General features: G+C 33.8%; 3 protein-coding genes and 1 long non-coding RNA gene across 5 annotated transcripts; 3 read left to right on the top strand and 1 right to left on the bottom strand.

The window, feature by feature from the left end:
• Positions 1–3,332: 3,332 nt before the first annotated feature.
• Positions 3,333–6,255, top strand: LOC140863433 (uncharacterized). Its single transcript, XM_073266863.1, has one exon. The coding sequence runs from the start codon at positions 3,588–3,590 to the stop codon at positions 5,967–5,969; it is 2,382 nt and encodes a 793-aa protein (XP_073122964.1). The 5' UTR covers positions 3,333–3,587; the 3' UTR covers positions 5,970–6,255.
• A 3,263-nt stretch (positions 6,256–9,518) lies between these two features.
• Positions 9,519–10,918, top strand: LOC140866390 (uncharacterized). The gene is made up of 2 exons (XM_073271367.1): positions 9,519–9,989; positions 10,150–10,918. Exons 1-2 carry the CDS (start codon positions 9,813–9,815, stop codon positions 10,762–10,764), a joined length of 792 nt encoding a protein of 263 aa, XP_073127468.1. The 5' UTR covers positions 9,519–9,812; the 3' UTR covers positions 10,765–10,918.
• A 558-nt stretch (positions 10,919–11,476) lies between these two features.
• LOC140863610 (uncharacterized) lies at positions 11,477–14,053 on the top strand. 2 transcript variants are annotated; one of them, XR_012143993.1, is made up of 4 exons: positions 11,477–11,755; positions 11,852–12,460; positions 13,089–13,297; positions 13,458–14,053. It is a non-coding gene; the product is annotated as an uncharacterized lncRNA (long non-coding RNA). The 2 variants fall into 2 exon arrangements; XR_012143992.1 differs by lacking the exons at positions 13,089–13,297; positions 13,458–14,053 and having other exon boundaries at positions 11,852–12,683.
• Positions 14,054–14,182: 129 nt separating this feature from the next.
• On the bottom strand, positions 14,183–15,558 carry LOC140863609 (uncharacterized). Its single transcript, XM_073267149.1, has 2 exons — positions 14,800–15,558; positions 14,183–14,683 (listed from the first exon to the last, which is right to left on the bottom strand). Exons 1-2 carry the CDS (start codon positions 15,352–15,354, stop codon positions 14,291–14,293), a joined length of 948 nt encoding a protein of 315 aa, XP_073123250.1. The 5' UTR covers positions 15,355–15,558; the 3' UTR covers positions 14,183–14,290.
• Positions 15,559–22,856: the final 7,298 nt, after the last annotated feature.

The following is a 22,856-nucleotide window of genomic DNA, read 5'->3' as shown; positions in this document are numbered from 1 at the left end:
CCTTTTAAAAAAAAAAGACATCAATGTAATTGAATAAAAAAACACTCGCTCCACCTTAGCACCCTGGCGCGTACCACTCAATAAATTAACAAGGCGCGTGGCGGTGCTAATGATTTGGTCGTGCCTAGTAATGGACGCCGGTCACGTGCATCATGGACTCTTCTTCTTTAATATAGACTACCACCATGTGACGTGATTCAACAAAGCCCCTCGTTTCGGATACTAATATCATAAATGCCATCACCATTCTTCTAAATTCAGATTCCCAAGGCACTGTTTGGGTAGACAGTACTAAAATATCCATTTCCCTTTCATGTCTCTGTCGATTACTATTTATTTTCATTTATCATGTTTTCAACCAATAAAAGAAAAATACAGTTTTAGTTTTTATACTTTCATATTAAAACATTTTTTATCCTCAAACATTTCAAATCAATATTTTTAGTCTTTAAACTTTACAAATTGCAACACAATTAATTCTTATAGCTTTTTTATGATTAAATATATTTTTGGGGACTAATTTATTATATTTTTAAATTATAAAGACCTAAATAAATAAAAATACATGAAAAATAAAGATCATAATATCTACAACACCAACATTTCTTTTGAGTAACATATATTTTTTTTTATGATGTTATTATATTTAAAAAAAAATTATTATGATTTTTTTATTAAACATAAAATATCTAATTTAGAATATAGATTTTTTTCATAAAAATAATCGAATATGTTTTTAAAATTAAATATCTTATAAATATTTTAATAAGCACATTTCTTAATGTATTTTCTAATAATTTTTTAAAATAAAATTTATTTAATATCTTTAATACTAAATAACTGATTTGATATAAAATTTAATTAAGTATTTATTTTTATTTAATAATAAGATACTAATTAGATAAATTTTAATTTTCTTAAAATATCAAATATAAATATGTAATATATATAATTATGTTTGTAGATATTAAACATCAATAATAAATTAAAACGAATAAAAAATACATATGGTATACAAATTAATCTTGAAAGTTGAAACTCTAATTTTAATTTTAGTTTTTAATTTTTTTAAAATTTTAAAATAAAGATAAAACATTTTTTTAAAAAATATAGTTTCATTACTATTTTTATGTTTTTTTTCTTTTCACAATATTTTATTATTAATTTTATTCATTTTTAGACCCTAAAATTTAATAATATCATAAATTAATTCTCACAAATATATTTAATTATAAAATAAATGGCAAGGACTAATTTTGTTACCATTTTTAAAATTTAATGACTAAAAATGTTGTGTTGAATGTTTAGGAACCAAAAGTGTTTTGATATGAAAGTATAAGGACTAAAAATGTATTTTCTCACCAATAAATATTAATACATGCTCAGAAAAAACGAAAGCAACTGATATGAGGAATTTAATTTTTTCAATATATATATATATATTTTATTTTATTTGAAATAATGCTATATTCGGGCAATATTTACACATTTCTTACTATATTTTTAAATCATCCAATTCTATTAAGCAACATACCATAGACCATTATAACAGCAACGGAAGAAAAATCGCTGTCGTTATACTTTGGTATATAGTGAATAGACTAAATGTGGTAACATATGCAAAACACGCTAATCAAGTAATTGCACTGAACATAACATGTGCAACAAAATCGTTCAAAAAAATGTTACTAAAAATCGAACTTTTAACCATTGATTATTAATCAAATGTTTTATCAACTTAAATATACTTTATTTTTTGTTTATCAATAAATAATCATAAACATGTGTGCGCGCGTCAATTATTTTTTTTTAGTGTGTATAATTTTAAAGTGTGTATAATTTTTTTTTAAAAAAAAATTAATGATTGATAAACAGCCCACCTACAGGCTGCATAAGCATCCCATCACTCTTTATAAATTTGATTTTGTTCTATACGTCTTGTTTAGCCAACTTGTTGCTTGTGAAATTATATGGAATGATTGAAGTGATATTATGAAGCCTATAATTGGAGGGATCTTTAGGAAAATTGAGTATAATTACATTTCACTCCAAACAATTAAAAAAAACAAATTTCGAAATTATTGAAATTAAGATTTGCCAAAAATAATTGATGTTCTAATTTATTATTATTATTATAAGCATATGGAATATAGCTCGAGAGTATCCTCTCGCACATGTTAAAGAGAGGATCAAAGACACAATAACACATAGATAGAGTAGTTTGCCAATAATAACATATATTATATTATTATATTATATGACGCATTTTATTTTAATAATATAAATGGATACCCTTCGATCAATATTCAATAAAAAAATCAAAATTACATTTATGACATATTAATAATATGCGTTGTCAAAAAGAATACAGGAATGCTTCAAGACATGGCGAGTCATGGTTCATACTACAACTCACCTATTTAATACTCACATTTAGAAGTTTATATTTATATATATTATATAAATAAAAATCTTATTATGTACACCACTGGCAATATATTAATACTTCCCTACAAACTTAATAGATAATCCATTGAAATTTTCCATATGGGTGGGGATCATTAATTCGGTGATAGAATTAATCCATCCAATCGAATAAATTTGGAAACTTGATTTGGCTAATTTGGATTAAATTTTAGTTAAAAACATCATTTAAATTGGTTCAGTATCGATAAATTGATTATCATTTATGTATATATATAATTTCCATTATATATATATATATATATATATATTGAACTAAATAATTTCCATTATATATTTTGGGCGATAGGTTTTTCTTACATTAGATTTAATAACTAAAAATCGACGCTAATTTTTGCCGAAAAATGTTGTGGGAGAAATCGAACTCATCAGTCTAGGGGTGGATTTTCGGTATACCGCCGATATCAAAATTTCAAAATTTTTGTATAGAAAAAATCCATGCTCATACCGCATAGATACCGAAAAAAAATTTGATATACCAAAAAAATATTTATATATCGAAAAAATTTCGATATGATATCCGAAAAAATCGATATTTTGATTCGGTATCCCAGCGTTACTCATCAATGCTCTAACCAAACAATTACCTATTCTACCCACTCCAAAATTCCTTGAAGGCTGATACCACACTTCTACGTATGCATGGTGTGTCTTAATTAATTTAAATAGTAAGTATTATATATCAATATTTATCTTGAAGGACCTTATTACCTTAACAAATGAAATAACATAAAATTTGTTTACCATAAGAGAATAAACCAATTGCTTTTTTTTTTTTTAAATTTAAAAATGGACAAATCAAATAAAATGCGGATAAATAAAACAAATTGCGACAACCAAGAGAAGACTCGCCTTCTCTATCACACACACACAAACACACACAGAGCCTTCTCTTCTCTGTACTGCAACAGCTTGCGTACACTGCAACCCCAACAATACGAAAAATTCACAGCTTTTTTCACCATATCAACAGTGATTCAACGAAACCCACCACACCAAACTTTTACTCCAACATCGATATATCAAAACTTCGTTCATCCCATCCATGGCAAGCAACCAGTAAAAGAGATCAGTAAAAATCACGCAAATCAAGAAAAACAGGGATGGATTTAGATAGACCCCATTATTTCCGCACTTCAAGCATAGGTAGCAGCAGCACAAACACCGCTGCCTCCACGAGCGAGCTCTTCATTTGCTTCGCTTCTCGCCTCTCTTCATCTTCATCTTCTATGAAACTCTCCAAATCAATACTCAGCCCTGGCCGCGCCGCTAGGGACTGTGGTCCTGTTTCCCTTACTTCTTCCCTCAGTCGCCGGCTGCGCACCAATGGCAGCCTCAAGGGTGGTCAAGCTTCTCCCTTCTTTTCAACCTCTGGAAAGAAAAGAGGTTGCAGCTTTGAAAACCCAGAGCCCTCTTCACCTAAGGTTACCTGCATTGGACAGGTGAGAGTGAAGACCAAGAAAAAGGTCAAGCAAACACGGAGTTTTTCCAAAAGGCGGGGTGGGGATGTTAGTTTCAGAAAGATTGAACAAGCAGGCGGCGATGGAGCGCACCATGGTGAGGATAGAACTAGCAGTCAGCAAAGGTTTTCGAATCCCAGTGCACACGCTCAGACGCAGCAGCAGTCCCAAGAATGCTTGACTCACAGGAACCAGAGATGGGTTCATTTGCCAATCTCGATTTGTGAAGGTTTAAGGTCCTTTGGTTCCGAGTTCAGCTGTTTTTTCCCCTGCAAAGGCTCGTGTTTTTCTTCGAGTGAAAGGGAGAAATCAGAGAAGGAGCGTGGACCAGGTGAAAATGAAAATGGATGCGGAGCTGTGTTTACGCGGTGGCTGGTGTCTGTGAATGATGGTGAAGGAGGGAAGAGGAGGGAAATTGAGCTCGTGGTCGGCGGCGGAGATGAGGAGGAGATCTTGGCGGAGAGATACTCAATGAGGAGTTCAAGAAGGCATGTGTTCGAAGATATTGAGGTTAAGAATGATAGGATCGAAGTAAAAGGACAGAGCTTGGAGGTGGAAGAGGAAGCCGCGAGAGTGAGCATTTGCATACCCCCCAAGAATGCTCTTTTATTGATGAGATGCAGATCTGATCCGATGAAGATGGCCTCTCTTGCTAACAAGTTCAGCTGGGATGCGAAGGCCGCTCATAAAGTCGACTCTGATGATATTGAAGAGGGAAAAAATCATGAACAAGTTGGTAAAGAAGAGATACAAGATGGTGATACATTTCGTGTAGAAAATGATGAACATGAGGACTTGCAAGGATGTGATATCAAAGATGAGATTTTTATGGGAAATAAAGCTGAAACAGGCGAGGTTTTTGAGGAAGTTGATGTTTCAGTTGAGAATACAGAAGAACTAGAGACCCTAAATGAAGCAGAAGTGATATCGGAAATAGGAGACATCTGTAACGGGGAAGAAAGTCCAGGTCTGCTAATTATTAGCTTTCAAGAAATGGAAATAAAAGAGCAAGAGCAAGAGCAAGAGCAAGAAAGTGTGGTCACGAGGGAGAAGACATTGGAAGAAGAAGAAGAAGAAGAAGAAGTAGAAAAAGAGGAAGAAGAAGAAGAAGAGGAAGAGGTCGAGTCAAATATGTCCTCGTTTGAAGCTCTTTTAGATCAAGAAAATGCTGAACATTTTGAAGATTATCCAGTTCAACCAGAGGAAGAAGCAGAAGATGCCTCACTCTGCCCTTTAACTTCATCCAATGGATCGGATGAAGAAGAAAGTGAGGGCAACGAAATGTCAACACTCCAAGTCGATGCTGCAATGGAGAAACAAGATGGCGATGAAACAACACAAGAATCGAACCAGAGTTTTACAGAGTGCTGCTATGACGAAAATCAGGAGGCAACCCAGCAGAATTGCGAGCAAGAAAAATCTCGAGTAGATGAAACGGAAGAACAAAAGGCAGCAACTTCACCCCCAGTGAAAGGAATTCCGGCCCCCGAAGATGGAAAATTTTTTGTTAGCAGCCAAGAGGCAAAGAAAGAAAAGGAAAGCCCTGTGCTACCCGATTGCTTGCTGTTAATGATGTGTGAACCGAAGCTGTCAATGGAGGTTTCCAAGGAAACATGGGTATGCAGCACTGATTTTCTCAGGTGGCTCCCGGAAAGGCCACTTAAACCGCCTGCTAAACCTGCCAAAGTTGGCGGCGGCGAACAAGGCCCAGTGAAGAGGAGGCTCAGCGTTGATTCGAAGCCTAAGCCCAATTCGCAAAAGGAGAAACACGACCTCCAGCAGCCGCGGCGTTCGTCGTGCTCCCTGCCACCTGTCCCGGCGGCAGCGTCTATGGCCACCATAATTGAGCAGAAACTCGTAAATGCTGTCGCTTATGAGCCGTTGGTGCTGACCAGATGCAAGTCGGAGCCGATGAGTACTGCTGCTGCCAAGCTCTTACCCGAGTCCCATTTCTGGAAGAACGCAATCAGAAAGCTGGAGCCGCATAGGCGAGCCACGCTCGGCGCTGCTGGGGTCGGGTTTTGAGCCGAGCTTGCAACAAATTTATCGCAAAAAGAACTCTTTTTAGGCTTTAGGTGCACAGTAGTTTTTACTTCCAAACCATGTTTCTTGTGTGTAAATTTTGTTAAATGTTTAGGTTGTTTCATGATAAAAATACGAGGTTTGCTTGTTTGTGATTACTGCAATGTTTAGATCAATGTACTCCCGTTTCTTCTGCTCATCTCCTTGTAATTTTCACCTCTGTATTATATTTTTGTAACGGTCTTCTTGTTCAAATCAGTTGCTTTTATGTTGGAACTCAATTTCTCAACTTTGGACCAGGAAATGCAAGTAATTATCAAAATATAGTTTGTCGTGTGTTTATAGTATAGTCCATCTGACATCAATATTTATCGGTCGAGTTTGCTTTGGCAACTCAAATGTGTATTTTCATTGATATTGTGAATAGTTCAAGTACGTCTATGTTTCAAGGAAGATTCCAGCTTTGATGATATCTTGAACTTTTGTTGAGGATATTTTCATGGTATGTGGAGATATTTTCAGACATGAATCGAGTGTTTTCCGGGAAGCCTAATGATACCACATATTGATTTCGAGCACACCAATTTCTATGAAAAGAATTTCTACCTACAAAAGGGAAAGTAAGAGAAAAACTGAAAGGACGATTCTTGGTGCATTAAAAAAACGTCCAGACTAGTGGAAGTTGAAGAAATTCAGACAACAGCAAATTGCAAATGTGTCCGTATATGTGACAGGACAGGCTGTTCATTTTTACAGTATAAATAATAATTATTGGTGATAATTTTTAATGATATGGACACTTACATGTGTAGTGAATATTTGAAAAGTTGTAAAAACATGTGAAGTTCAACGTTGGAAACAACAAAACTATTATTTAATTTACAATAAATATATATATATTTTATATATAAAAAAGAGAGAGAGATATACAGTCAAATCATCATCATATGGGATGAGAAGGCTGCCATTTCCTAAAATAAATGACAGTTGGCCTACATATTAAATATATATATATGCTAATCATGTTAGATGGAGCCCCGGATTGCCAACTGCAACGGACAATCGGGGCTGCCATGTGTTTTTGATGGGACCCGAAATTGATGGAGAAGGCCCATGTGTTGTTGAAAGTAGAGTCCTGATTAGGCCCAATGTTTACTTTACGGGCTTATAATGAACGAACTAACCCATATATTACACATCGTTTCAGGACAGCACAAGGATACGGGCCTAAATTAATCGGCCCACGAATCTTTGTTATGAATGAATCGACCGCAGCTGCTAAAATTTGATTACATTTATCATTTTGGGAAAACGGATAAGGTAGAGTTTGAGAGTTCTAGGACGCATTTCTTAATTTTTTTTTTTAATTTTAAAATTTTGTAAAATTTTGTTAAGAAAAAAATTAAGGAGTGTTTCTTATAAGTTCTTCCAAACACTACCTAAATATGTATGTTCGCCACTGATTGTCGATTACATATCTTGGATGTTTTCTATATGTTCGTTTTCTACATGTTCAAATAAATTTACCCAGAGAAATTAGATGCTAAGGCTACTATCTCAAGGTCTATCTAAGAGTGACCATTTATCAATACATGTAAGGTCTATTGATTTCTCAGTAGCATATATTATTAGTATTCACTTTTTGATATACCATTAGTGTCGTATTTTAAAGAAAACTTGAAATTCCCCATTATCCATACGACAATTTATCGAGAAATTATACGTATAGTATGCTACTTTATGTTTTTTCAGTTTTGGTCGGGTTATATGTCAATTTACGATGTTGGTCCAATAACTTGTAATTTTTTTTCAATTATATTCTTTCTTCAGCAGAGTGCTAACAACAATGTCCATAATCACATTATATTTTTAAGATACATCATTATTTTTCGATGCACGTAAATACTTAAATGAAAAAAAAAATTAAAATGAAAAAAATGCAACTTAAGAAGACATGTAACGTACATATCGTGTATTCCTTATTTAACTTTGTTCAATCGTTATTTTTAAGAAAACGACCTCATGTAATGCATCTATCAATTTTCCCAAATTTCCCTATCGGGAGTCTTGAGTCTTGACCAATAATCTTGGCCATAGTGTGAATCAGATTTAAATTCCATATCTTTAGTCCGCGTTGGAAGTTAATATGTGGTGATCGATGAGATAAAGCTAGTAATCCCAATCAATCCAATGTTCACTTATAATCAATCCTTTAATGCCCCGTTTACTTCTATATGTTTTTTACTTCTTAATTTCAGTATGGATAAATATGATTTGTATAAAATTGCGTTTAATTTAAATAAGTGGATTGTATAAATAAACAATACCGTGATTATTAAAGTAATTAAATAGGATTTAGAATAATGATTGATAAATAATCATATGTTTACTTTGATTGCTTATAATTAAGAATGATATTAAAATTAAATTATGATTCCAAATTTATCCCTTTGATAATTATAATTGGAAAATATTATTTTTACATTTTTATATTATATATATTTAATTTTTTTAAAAATAATTTATGATTAAAATATTTGATAATGTTCCTTAATTTTTTTAAAATAATGATTTTAATTCAAAATAAACACATATATAATTTTTTTAAAAGTGCTTAATATTTTTTATTATATAATACATTATCGAAAATATAAGATCATACATTTTTAGTTAGTAATAATTATTTAAAACTTTTATATTTAATTGTGTTATTGTTTTATTTTCTTCTATTTTTTATAAAAAAATTCATGTGAATATTTTTTTTCATACTTCAATAATTATAAATGTAAATATTTTAATGTGGCTAAATGTCAATGTAAATTATAAATATGCTTTTATAAATGATAGGTGAAAATGGTAATTATGATAGCTTGAATTAAATTAGATGGATGAACAAACAATCACACCAATTAAAAGGGATTAAAAATCATTCCCTAGTAATATTTATAACGGTCTCATGTATTTATTATGATTGGTAAAATTTTTATAGAGTATGATAATTAATCAATCCAACTCTAATCAAGCTAAGTAAACGTAGGCTAAATGAAAAGAAAATGATTAAACTCCTAATATACCTTTCATTCCTCCTCTCTTTTTTAAAAAAATTAAAGAATAATAATATAATTTTTTTAATCACAATCTTAATCAATTAAAAAAACATATTATTTAACGGAGATGTTGATGCTACCCACGGGGTAGTGCCCTGGGTAGATTTCAACCTAGCATATGGGTAATACCCCAATAATTGATCTAATGTCCCATGATTTGCCACGTCAACAATATATAATTAATTACGCATATGTGTAAAAATACGAACCGTTGGATGCATGATTTGGGTATTACCCATATGCTAGGATCTCATCTACCAGTGCCTTGTGGGTAACGTAGCGGGTTTTGATTGATCCAAATCAATGGAATCCACTGATTTGGACCAATCATGGGAAACACGTCGCCCAATGGACGGCATGTATAAAACCTTATTGAACATAACTCAATCTTATCCAAAAAACCAAAAGTAAACGAGTGTCAACTTAAATATAATTTGCATCTTGGAAGCATGCGACACAACTAATCCTCAAAAAAATAAAACAAATGACCAGTGGGGCAAGAGGCTTCGTTTCAATTCAAAATTTTAATGCCTATCCTGTTCACACGATTATGGGGTGTACGAACGCACATTATTATTATTGAAAAAAAGTTTTGAATCTACTTTTAAGGATTCAAAATGCTTGAGAATTAGTCAAAAGATAGCAGATTTAGCAGAACTTGGTTGATTCATCGGTGGCTGCACGTCTATATATTTAATCATCAGTGAATTTCGCAGGAGTTGAAGAAGGAATCATATTCATGGAGGCCGGGTGGTGGAAGGAGGATTACCTGGATATTTTCTTAGTTCCGCTTGGGATTCTCCTTATGCTTGCTTATCATCTCTCCCTTCTCTACAGATACCTCAAATGCCCTCAAACCACAATCATAGGATACGAGAATCACAACAAGAGAGCTTGGGTTGAAAGAATGTATATGGTAAGAATCAAGAAATGTTAAAATCCCTTTCATTTTTTCTCCACGATTGTAAAAAAAAATGTCGTTGGTTTTTGTGGGAATTCCTTGTAATCTCAAAGGGCCTTCCTTTTTTCACTTCTAATGTGGATTGATGGTATCCATTTGTTCTTTTACTTTTTAGGTGGAAGCGAAGGATAGAGGGCCTGCGCTAACAGTGATCAGCAGTAACATAACAGCAGCTACGGCACTTTCTTCGATCTGTCTGGTACTCAGTTCCATAATCGGAGCATGGATCGGGAGCTCTGCCTCCAACAACACGAGTATCTTCACTAACAGTTTGATATTCGGAAGCACGAGTCGGTCCATGGTGTTCATCAAGTTCATATCTATAATTTCTTGTTTCTTGGTGGCCTTCGCCTGTTTTGTTCAAACGGCAAGGTACTTTGTTCACGCCAATTTCCTCATCAGCATGCCGACTAACGAGGTCCCGGTGACTTGCGTGGTGAAAGAGGTGATCAAGGGGAGCAACTATTGGTTGACTGGGATAAGATCACTGTTTTTTGCCACTAATTTGCTGCTGTGGATCTTTGGTCCCATACCGATGTTCTGTTGCTCCGTGATTATGGTGGCGGTGTTGGTTGGCGTCGATCGGAACACGACGCCTTTGCATCCGTATGCTCCTGTTAAGGGAAGCCATGATCTATCCAACAAGATTGATCGTGGGAAAAATGCTGTCTCTAATGCATTTGAGCTGCTGCATCACAGATCACATGATGGAAGCAGAAGCAACGCATGAGTTCTCATCTTTCTTGATTCTTTTGAAATTGTTTTTGGTTCAAAACAGAGATCAAAGTTTCGGATTCTTCTTTACTTTTGAGTTCTAATTTCAGATTCACTTGTAATTTTTGTATACTTCTATTTTTTTGAAGCTAAAATAAATTCAATACAAAGTAGAACAGAAAGCTGGGAGAACACCCGTCTTTCAAAACCAGACAAACAACCATTTGGTTTGCTGATTTAAGTACAAAAGAAAAAGAACAGAGTGTAGTTCCGAAGCGAGCAAACTACAGTCTTCTAATATTAGGCCCAAACTTGAAACATCCAGTACCAACGACCGTAAAACATCAACCACCAAGAACGCATCAGATTCCACTACAACATTTGTAAGATTAAGCTCCTTGAGCCATTCGAGAGCGTCACGAATACCTAAGGATTCTGCCGTGGTCGAAGAAAATGAACCAGCAAGACAACCGCATACTGCCGAGATGACAGCACCCATAGAATCACGGACAATACACCCAAATGGCCAAATCCCATAGAACGAATAAGTGCGATTACTTTATCAATCTTTGAGAATAATATAATAATTAACTATAAAAAACACTACCTAATAGGCGGCTTTGGCATTCAAATTTGACGTTGAAAGGAAAAGTAAAGGTGAATATGACAAAAAATCTATTATTAAACAATGGACCATCACGTTTAGTCTACCAAACTCAGCTCACATATATATTAAATAATGTGGAAACAATCAAACTTGAACCTACTCAATAATTCAAATCAACACATTCATCTTCTTGGTTTAAAGATTCATATCTTCTCCCAAAGAAAGAATGGAACAGATATGGAACAAAGATTACTTGGATTTTGTTTTAGTTCCGAGTGGTTTACTCATCATGCTTGGCTACCATGTTTTCCATCTCCACAGATGCCTCAAACTTCCTCAAACCACCGTCATCGGCTACGAAAACTACAACAGAAAGGCTTGGGTTCAAAGAATCTTGCAGGTCACAACCTGTTATTATAACCTGTCTTTGATTATGTAGTACACGATTGATTCATTTATATCAACTATTTTTACAACTGCTATTTTTGATAGGCAGATTGAAGCCAAGGAGAGAGGACAAGCTGTAGCCGTGATTGGAGCAAACATATCTGCAGCAACTTCCTTAGCTTCAATCTCACTTGTTTTAAGCTCTTTGATAGGAACATGGATCGGAAGCTCCAATCACAACGATCTTTTAACAAATAAAATTTTCGGAAACACGAGCCCCACTATCATCTACGTCAAATATGTAGCTCTACTTTCTTGCTTGATATTGGCCTTTGCTTGCTTTTTTCAGACAGTGAGGAGTTTTATACATGCGAATTTTCTTATATCCACACCAAACTGCCAGATTCCTGTTGCAGATGTTGAGAGTGCTGTTATAAAAGCAAGTAACTTCTGGGTTGTTGGTTTGAGGTCACTCTATTTTGCCACCAATTTGCTGCTCTGGATTTTTGGTCCGATTCCGATGTTTCTGTGCTCTGTTATCATGGTAGTGATGCTACACTTTCTTGATAAGAATTCAGCCCCGATGCCTCAGTATACCACCTCCGCCAGAACTGGTTCCTCTGAGAAACTTGATTAGGAAACAGAGTGAAATAACTGAGAATCATGAAGAGAGCCGAGAAGGGATCGGAGAGAATGGGATGTCCGACGGCTCAATGATGTAAGAAATTAGAAAATATCTTTAATCCCATATGATGGAAGTATGAATTTATGCAGAATATATAAAAGCCACTTTTGGGACATTTATTGATTGTCGTTTAGAATACATACTGTAAAGGTCACAAAAGAATGCATCTGTTTAGACAAGAAAGATGGAACTTTTTGTGAGAAAGATCTTTGTTTCCAAACATCTAATGCTAATTTAGAACCAAATCATTTCTATATGAACATCAAAGCCAAAATCTTGCAATTTTTTGGATACTATAACTCTTCTGTTTCCTGAGCTGATTCATTTCTGACTATGTTCATGGGCAATTCACAGCTCACATCACATATAATTTTATTTACTCTTCTTATTTATGGAATAAAGACATGAACTTTATCAAGCTCTAAGAAAGAAAACAATGATTAATTAGCAAATAGACTACATAGTAGGCGGTTTAGGCATGCAAGTTTGACGTTCAAACGAACCATTAAAGGTTATTTATGACCAAAGAATTATGTACTATTGAACAATGTAAGACCAAGTTTAGTCTACCAAACGCAGCTCACAGATACATTATATTATGTGGAAACTATCAAATTTGAACCTACTCAAATCAACACATTCATCTTCTTGGTCAATAAAGATTCATCGACACTCCAATCGAAAGAACGAGTGCTTCTCCTTGTGTGATTAAAGAGAGAATGGGGCAGATATGGAAGGAAGATTACTTGGATTTTGTTTCAGTTCCAAGTGGATTACTCATCATGCTTGGCTACCATGTGAATTCCTCAAACCACTGTCGTCGGCTACGAAAATTACAACAGAAAGGCTTGGGTTCAATGAATCTTGCAGGTGAGATCACAACCTATCAACTACCTGTCTGTCTTTGATTAATTCAGATTGAGAGATTTTAAATTTGTGACTATTTGAGTTAAGGGGGCCTAGGGACGATCAAGCCCTCGACTTAAATTCATTTACACTAACTATTTACAACTGCCATTTTGATCGGCAGATTGAAGCCAAGGAGAGAGGACAAGCAGTAGCCGTGATCGGAGCAAACATATCTGCAGCATATCTTCCTTAGCTTCAATGTCACTTGCTTTAAACTCTTTTATAGGAACATGGTTCGGAAGCTCTTATAGCAACGATCTTGTGATAAATAAAATATACGGAAACACGAGCCCGACTATCATTTACATCAAATACGCAGCTCTACATTCTTGCTTGATTTTGGCCTCTGCCTGTTTTTTTTCAGACAGTGAGTTGTTTTATACATGCGAATTTTCTTATATCCATACCAAATGTTAGATTCCTGTTGCAGATGTTGAGAGTGCTGTCATAAAAGCAAGTAATTTCTGGGTTATTGGTTTGAGGTCATTCTATTTTGCTACCAATTTGCTCCTCTGGATATTTGGTTCGATTCCCATGTTTCTGTGCTCTGTTATCATGGCAGTGATGCTACACTTTCTTGATACAAATTCAGCCCCGATGCCTCAGTATAACACATCCGCCATAAATGGTTACCAAGAGGGACCGGAGAGGATCGAAATGGGATGTTAGGCTGGTTCGATGATGTAAGAAACTAGACAATATCTGTAATCCCATATGTTAGAAATATGAATTTAGGCAGACTATGACATATAAAAGCCACTTTTGTGACATTCATTGATGTGGTTATTGGTACATAATGTACAAGGTCACAAAAGAATGCATCTTTGTAGACTAGAAAGATGGAACTTTATGTGAGAATGATCTTTATTTTCGAACAACGAATCCTGATTTACAACCAAATACATTCTACATATATGCATGAAAATCAATCGCTTATTTTGTGAATCAATTCTACTAACATTCCTGATGCACATTAGAAGCCACAGCTCTGGCCCAGAACCTGATCTGTTCTTTCATGGCTTCTTCTGTTGATTTGTTTCCGCTCCATTTCGGAACCGGCGGAGCAGAACTATGCGTACGCCGTATCTCAGAAAGATAAAGCGGCTGTTTTCCTCGCAAGCCTGGAATTGTGCTAATTTTGTGAGGATTCAATGTGTCGTTTTTCTTAACATCAAAGCCAAAATCTTGCATTTTCTTGGATTCCGTAACACTAGAACTCTTCTGTTTCCTGAGCTGATTCATTATTGGGGGAGTTCTTATCTCCTCTAAGCTCTCCATTTTAATGCTATCTATCTCAGGTTTCTTTCTTGGTTGATTCCTTTTCAAGCCAGAACTTGGTGTCACGCCCTGCGAAATTGTAGTAACAAGCTAAATTTCGAAGACCCTAGTGTTTGATCACAGAAAAGACTATACAAAAAGCAATCTTTACAGATTTCTTTCCAAAAAAAAAAAAAGAAACATACCATTACATGTGTCCTAGTGTCCGAATTTCTCATAGAAGCTTGCCTGATAAGTTTCCCCATAGAAAATTCAACCTCATCATCTTGATACTCGTCGGCTCTCAAACTCGTAGGCAGAGATGGGGCGCGACTTATACTCTTTGACAAAATCCTTCTGCTGGATTTGCCTCTTCCAGGAGGATCTGTAACCCCTTTTGCAGCAGAAGATTCATGGATTCTTTCTTTCATGGAAGCTGGCAGAGATGGAGCCTTCACCAGATTAAACTTACGGGATTCGTCGTCCCCAGATAGTTTCTTGATCGATTCATAGGTTTCTTCATAAGACTTGTCACCAAAAATGTCCGATGAAGTGCAAGGATCAGAAAAACTTCGAAACATCCTAGAGTTGCTGCATTGAAGCAAGTTCCCAAAGAACCAGCACTCGTCCAAAAGCTCCTCCGGCTCCATCTTCTCGTCAAAATCTCTGACGGGCTCTAGATCTTCATGAACTTCAAGATCCATGCCTTTTGGCGAAGAAAATAGTAGAGGGGGGTGCGTTTCTTGAAATTTCTCAAACATTTTCGGGTATGGTTTTTGTTGTGTCTATCTATTTCCACATAAATTGACAAAAAGAAAAATATGGTTATCTTGGAAAAAGCTGTCAAATTGGCTGATTGGGAAGAAACCATGTGGGATTTGGTCGTCATGTGGTTCATCATTGATGCACATTTATTACTTATATTGGTGTAAGAGGACATGAGACTCTGAGGTGTTCCAATAATTGAACTTGTAGACAAAAGATGGAGTAAACGAGTGGACAACCATCGCCATTTCTTGGCCGAAATGGTATTTAATATCTTTGTTTATATATTCGTCAACAAATTAATATACATATATTTTTACTTTCAGACCAATTGTTCAAAGAATCATATTACATCAGGTTGGTTTCGACTCTTGACCACACACGGCTAAATCAAAATCCCCTATCAAATTGGTTTTGTGTGCAACTCTCGACTTGGTTTCGAACAATTTGGACGGATACTAAGACAGTGTCTGAGAGTGCTTTTTAAAATTTCTCTCAAACATTACCTAAGTCGTTAATTTCATGCTAACTTTATCGTAGGAGTATGATTTTGTAGGGATTTTTAAGAATTAGCATTGAGTTATAGCGTGTTGGTTGAAAAATATATGCATTTAATCACTGTTGCAGACGTGAAGTTACCGTTTGGTATCATGGATGAGATGTACGATAGATGAATAAAAATATGATAGAAATATGGATAAACAAGACATATATATGAATCATATGTTGTTTTGTATGTTTTTGATTTTGTAGGGTTATTGTGTTTATTTTCTTAATTACCATTGTCAATTTCACATAATTTCACTTATATGACACTCATCATCCACTAATATCATGGGTTGAGAGATATTTATCATCAATCATACATCTAATGACATACCGGGCCGTGAGATATCATTGGGTTAACCAAAAAATGAGAGAAACATGAGATAATTAAAATTTTGTGTCACAACCCACTTTCATCTCATATATCAAACGGTATCTAAAAGAGTTGTGAATAAAAAATAATTTTTGGATTCAGCGCATTTTCAAATCGAAAATCTTTTACATTATAAACTTAAAGTTTTCTTAACTTTAAATAAAATATTGTAAAAAATATCCCCCAAGATACTACAGACGGGTTTAGTTTTTATATCCCTAAATTATTAAAGTAATGATAATAAATGCATATAAATTGGAGATTGGATGTGAAGACATCATGCCAGCTCATCCCACGTGCAATTCCACAGTTCATGGGCCGTTGATTAAGGCTATTCTAATTTTTGTAATCACTTTTTCGGTTTCTATTCAATATCCGGTAGTAAATTTTGAGAAATGTCATGTGTGTCAAATCTCAGGACATGATTGGTAAAAATAAATGAAGCAGAATGCAATGAATATTCCTATATCATTCTATGGGTTAATGAGATTCTAGTACTTGGTTAATATCCATGTATTTAAGAACTTGTATTTTTACACATAAGCGTAATTAATTATATATTATTGACGTGATAAATCATGGAACATTAGATCTATTATTGGGGTAATATTCATGTGCTAGGTTGAACTCAAATGATTCTATGTATTGATGTTTGGTTTAACTTTGAAATGAGAATGAAATGACTATTTTCTCACTCTTTTTGTAATGAATGAAAAATTCATTAAAAAGTAAATGAGTATATATACAAGTACTTGAAGTACACTGGACATCCCTGGGCGAAAACAATCAACCAAAATACAAGCTACCAAAGCCCCAAAGGCACACAATCATATTTGGAATACATACAACGTAAAACGAAAATCTTAATGCGTCGAACCACGTCTTCAATGTCCGGATCTTCATATTCAAAGCATGTCTTATTACGTGCAGTCCATACTTGATAGATGCAAGCCGTCAATCTCATCACTCGCATGCAAGTCAAGCCACCCGGACCCCTATATACTCCTCGAAATGCCTTCAAAATCGTGGTAGGTGGTCTCATGCATTTCTTTATGTTGAGACAATCCCTGATTTGATCACAAACACTACAAGACACTCGGCATTGGAAGGACAAGTACCCAAGAGACTCATCGCATTCTTTACCAAGTCCAGATCTCCTGTCCTCCACAAAATCCAACCTATCACGTGTAAGTAATTTCTCATTAGCAAATAACTATAGGAAAACTCTATGTTTGGGTAGTAAGCGAGATTTCCAAACAAGAGGTTTCCATTGCCACACACACCGAGTCTCCAAGAAGAACTCATAAGCTTTTCTCAAACCAATATAACCCTCAATCACTCCTCCAATCCACGACTAGCTATTGCAACCGACCCATTCAATTCACCATGTTATCTCGAATCAACAACAAATTCTTGATCAAAGTGGAATGACTATTCTCTTATTCTGTAATTCATGAGAATAGTCATTCCATCTATTTTAGATAGGAATGGTCATTCTCACTCCTAATTTTTTTCGATTTATAAAATATTTCTCTTATTTAATTTAATAAAATACTTAAAATAATAATCATAAAAATAATAATGTTATCAAATTAAATCACTATCATTTATAAATAAAAAATTATGACAATTGAATAATTATGATAATATTAATAACTAAATAAATAAAACAATAACTTAATAATCATGTATATTATAAAATATATAATATAATAAAATAATTTTTAAATAATAACTATCATAATATTTTATTAAAAGACACTTATTTTAATAAATAAAATACTAATAATACGTACTATTAAATTAATAGTTATATTAGTTTTACCATAAAAATAATTTTATCATGATTAATAGACTATTAATAATTATAATTTTGTATTGTTCTTAAATAATAATTTATGTCAAAAAAATAATAATCATAATCATAATAAATATTTTTTAAATCTATAATAAATATTTTTGAGTAGTTATTATTTTGAATTTTAGTAAAGAGATTATTTGATAATTAAAAATAATTTTATTTCATTGATCTTTTATTTTCTGGTATCAATCATTTCAATGACATAAACTTATCATTTTATTTATATTCTTATTTCATTCCAGAGTTGACTTCATTCCAACTCAATTCCAATTAAAATCTTACATGTCAGGGACATTTTTGTAATTGATATGCAAGATTTATTTTATTTTTTAAAGTACAAATACAATTTTGATTTAGATTACAAAGATATGAAATAAATGCCAGCATTACAACATTTTAAGTGTAAGATGAAAGGCTGAATGTAATAATAAACTCATAAATATTTGGCACATGGTCTCGTAGTATTAAAAAAAAATACTAGATGTACGATTTATAGTATACATTTTGACTTACATTGATGTACATTTTTTTTTACTAAATACAAAACAATTTATGAAAAGAAATAAATATTTTTTTAATCAAGTATAATTTTGTAATTAATAAGAAAAAATATAAATCAAGACGTATATTAAGGAGTACATTTACAATTGGAAAAAAAAAAAACTTGATACATGTACTTACATCCATATATGAAAATTTAATATACAAAAAAACATTTGAACATCTTTAACTTTTCTCACTTTGAAAAAATTATATTTTTTAAATAAATAATAACAATAGTAAATAATTTTCAAAATCCATTAAAAAAATATAAACTACTACTTGTTCAAATTTTGACTTTTTCAAAATTCATTAAAAATTATAAACTACTACTTGTTCAAATTTTGACTCGTTCTAAAGTGTACTATGTGTTGTGAAAAAGTAAAAATTTACGGTAAAAAGTAAAAACTCAAAAACTCAAAATTTATCAAATTCTACAAGCACGAGTTGTGAAAAAGTAAAAATTTACGGTAGAAGTAAAAACTCAAAAACTCAAAATTTATCAAATTCTACACTTTATAAAATTTTTCTCTCTTCACAATTGTGTTTTTCTACACAAATGGAGAGACCTATTTATAGATCTCAATTGGAGATTAGTCAAAAATTAATACATCATTAATTACATCATCACACACTAATTTTCAATATTTTACAACTCAACTTTCAACTTTCAACCTTCAACATTCAACAATAAATAATAATATATATTTATATATATTTTCAACACTCCCCCTTGTGATGATGATCATGATAGAATGACTATCTCCATTACGTGTTGTATACTGCCTCGTTAAAAACCTTACTAGGAAAAACCCATTGGGACAAAAACCATAGTAAGGAAAAAAGAGTGCAGCCACGTAAACTCCCCCTGATGTCAACATGAATGATTCTTCACATATTTCGTAGATTGCGCATCCCAATATTATAAATGTGTTTTCTGAATATCGCCGTGGGAAGTGCCTTTGTGAAGAGATCGGATGAGTTCTCACTTGATTGAATCTAACAGATATCAATATCTTTATTCTTCTCCAGCTCTTGAGTGTATGCAAAGAATTTAGGAGGAATATGTTTAGTTCTGTCACTTTTGATGTATCCTTCTTTCATTTGGGCAACACATGCGGCATTATCTTCATACAGTGTGATTGGATTCTTGTCCACTGATAATCCGCAAGAAGTTTGGATATGCCGAGTCATTGATTTAAGCCAGACACATTCACGGCTTGCTTCATGTAGTGCAATAATCTCGGCATGATTTGATGAAGTTGTAACAAGTGTTTGTTTCTGTGATCGCCAAGAGATTGCAGTGCCTCCACGAGTAAATACATATCCGGTTTGGGAACGTGCCTTATGTGGATCAGATAAGTATCCAGCATCAACATAACCAATTATTCTCTGATTTGTATCTTTTGGATACAAAAGTCCCAAATCCGTCGTTCCTCGTAAATAACGGAATATATGTTTAATTCCGTTCCAGTGCCTCTTCGTTGGACATGAACTGAATCTTGCCAATAAATTTACTGCAAAAGATATGTCTGGTCTAGTGCAATTTGCAAGATACATAAGGGCACCAATGGCACTTAGATATGGTACTTCAAGACCAAGAACAACTTCATCATCTTCACATGGACGAAATGGATCCTTTTCTATATTCAATGATCTGACAACCATTGGAGTACTTAAAGAATTTGATTGATCCATATTGAAACGTTTAAGGACCTTCTCTGTATAATTAGACTGGTGAACAAAAATTCCACATTCTTTTTGTTCAATTTGTAAACCAAGACAATACTTGGTTTTTCCAAGGTCTTTCATTTCAAATTCTTCCTTCAAGTATAACATCACTTCTTGAATTTCTTTATTCGTTCCAATGATGTTTAAATCATCAACATATACAACAATAATCACGCATCCCGATGTTGTTTTCTTGATGAAAACACAAGGGCATATTGGATCATTTACATATCCCTTTTTCATCAAGTGTTCACTTAGCCGATTATACCACATTCGGCCGGATTGCTTTAACCCATACAATTATCTTTGTAATTTCACAGAATAAAATTCTCTGGGTTCTGAACTTTGTGCTTCTAGCATCTTAAATCCTTCAGGGATTTTCATGTATATATCACTATCAAGTGATCCGTATAAATAAGCTGTAACAACATCCATTAGACGCATGTCCAAGTTTTCAGACACTGCTAAACTGATCAAATACCGAAACGTAATTGCATCCATAACAGGAGAATATGTTTCTTCATAATCAATTCCAGGTCTTTGAGAAAAACCTTGTGCAACAAGTCGAGCTTTATATCTCACTATTTCATTTTTCTCATTTCTCTTTCGAATAAAAACCCATTTGTACCCAACAGGTTTAACACCTTTAGGTGTAAGGACTATAGGTCCAAAAACACTACGTTTATTTAGCGAATTTAATTCAACCTGGATGTCATCTTTCCATTTTGACCAATCCTTTCGAGTTTTGCATTCACCAAAAGATTTTGGTTCATTATCTTCATTTACGATGTCACATGCCACATTGTACGAAAATATCTCATCAATATCTTGTACATTCTTTCGGTTCCATATTTTTCCAGTATTAATATAATTGATAGAGATTTCATGATTCTCGTCAGTTTGTGGTTCTGACAAAATATTTTCATCATCGTGTGTTTCTTCTGGAACACCATTTTTTATTTTCTGATCATCATTTTTCTCTATGTATTTTCTTTTCCGAGGATTTTTATCCTTTGAACCGATTGGCCTTCCACGCTTCAGGCGTTTTATGACATCATGAATGTCTTCATTTTGTTTCTTTGGAATTTCAACTCGAGCAGGGGCATTTACAGCAGGTATATATGATTTTGTTACCCCTTTTGTGTCTGCAAATGCATCTGGCATTTGATTTGCTATTCTTTGCAAATGCACAATTTGCTGTACATCTTTATCATATTGTTTAGTTCTAGGATCCAAATGTAATAATGATGGTACATACCATGTGATTTCTTTTTCGATGTGTTTCTTTTCTCCCCCTAACATTGGGAAGTTATTTTCATCAAAATGGCAATCAGCAAACCGTGCTGTAAACACATCGCCTGTCTGAGCCTCAAGATATCTAATGATTGATGGACTATCATAGCCGATATAAATACCATTCTTTCTTTGAGGTCCCATTTTTGTTCTTTGAGGTGGTGCAATAGGCACATATACCATACATCCAAAAATTCTCAAATGAGAAATATCTGGTTCTTTGCCAAATACAAGCTGCAATGGGGAGTGTTTATGATATGCACTTGGCCTGATGCGAATCAATGCAGCAGCATGTAAAATTGCATGTCCCCATATAGAAATAGGGAGTTTCGTTCTCATAATCATTGGTCTAGCAATCAACTGCAGACGTTTAATCAATGATTCAGCTAATCCATTTTGTGTATGAACATGAGCTACAGGATGTTCAACAGTAATTCCCATCGACATACAATAGTCGTTAAAAGTCTGGGAAGTAAATTCTCCAGCATTATCAAGTCTTATTTTCTTGATCGTATATTCGGGAAATTGATTCCGCAATTTTATTATTTGAGCCATCAATTTTGCAAATGCCACATTTCGAGTGGACAATAAACATACATGTGACCATCTGCTAGAGGCATCGATCAATACCATAAAGTATCGAAATGGTCCACATGGTGGATGAATTGGCCCACAAATATCACCTTGAATACGTTCAAGAAATATGGGTGATTCCTTTTGGATTTTAGCTGGTGATGGTCTTATAATAAGTTTCCCCAGAGAACATGCCTTACACTGAAACTTATTATTCTGAAAGATCTTCTGGTCTTTCAGTGGATGACCACTTGTATTTTCTATAATCCTTCGCATCATTATTGAACCAGGATGTCCCAATCGATCATGCCAATTTGTTAGTATTGAAGAATTTCCAATAACCATATTTGATTCGATTGGACTTATATGTGTATAATGCAATCCAGTAGGGAGCATTGATAATTTCTCAACTACATATTTCTTTCCTGATTTATATGTAGTAAGACACATATATTTCTCATTTCCTTCGGTTATTGTTTCCGTATCATAACCATGAGAATATATATCATTAAAACTCAACAAATTTCTTTGTGATCGTGGTGAATATAAAGCACTATTTATCAAAAATTTTGTACCATTAG

Source organism: Henckelia pumila, chromosome 4 (genome assembly GCF_033568475.1).
Source record: "Henckelia pumila isolate YLH828 chromosome 4, ASM3356847v2, whole genome shotgun sequence".
In the NCBI taxonomy this organism is placed as follows: Eukaryota; Viridiplantae; Streptophyta; class Magnoliopsida; order Lamiales; family Gesneriaceae; genus Henckelia; species Henckelia pumila.
This window is presented reverse-complemented; position numbering and strand designations above follow the sequence as displayed.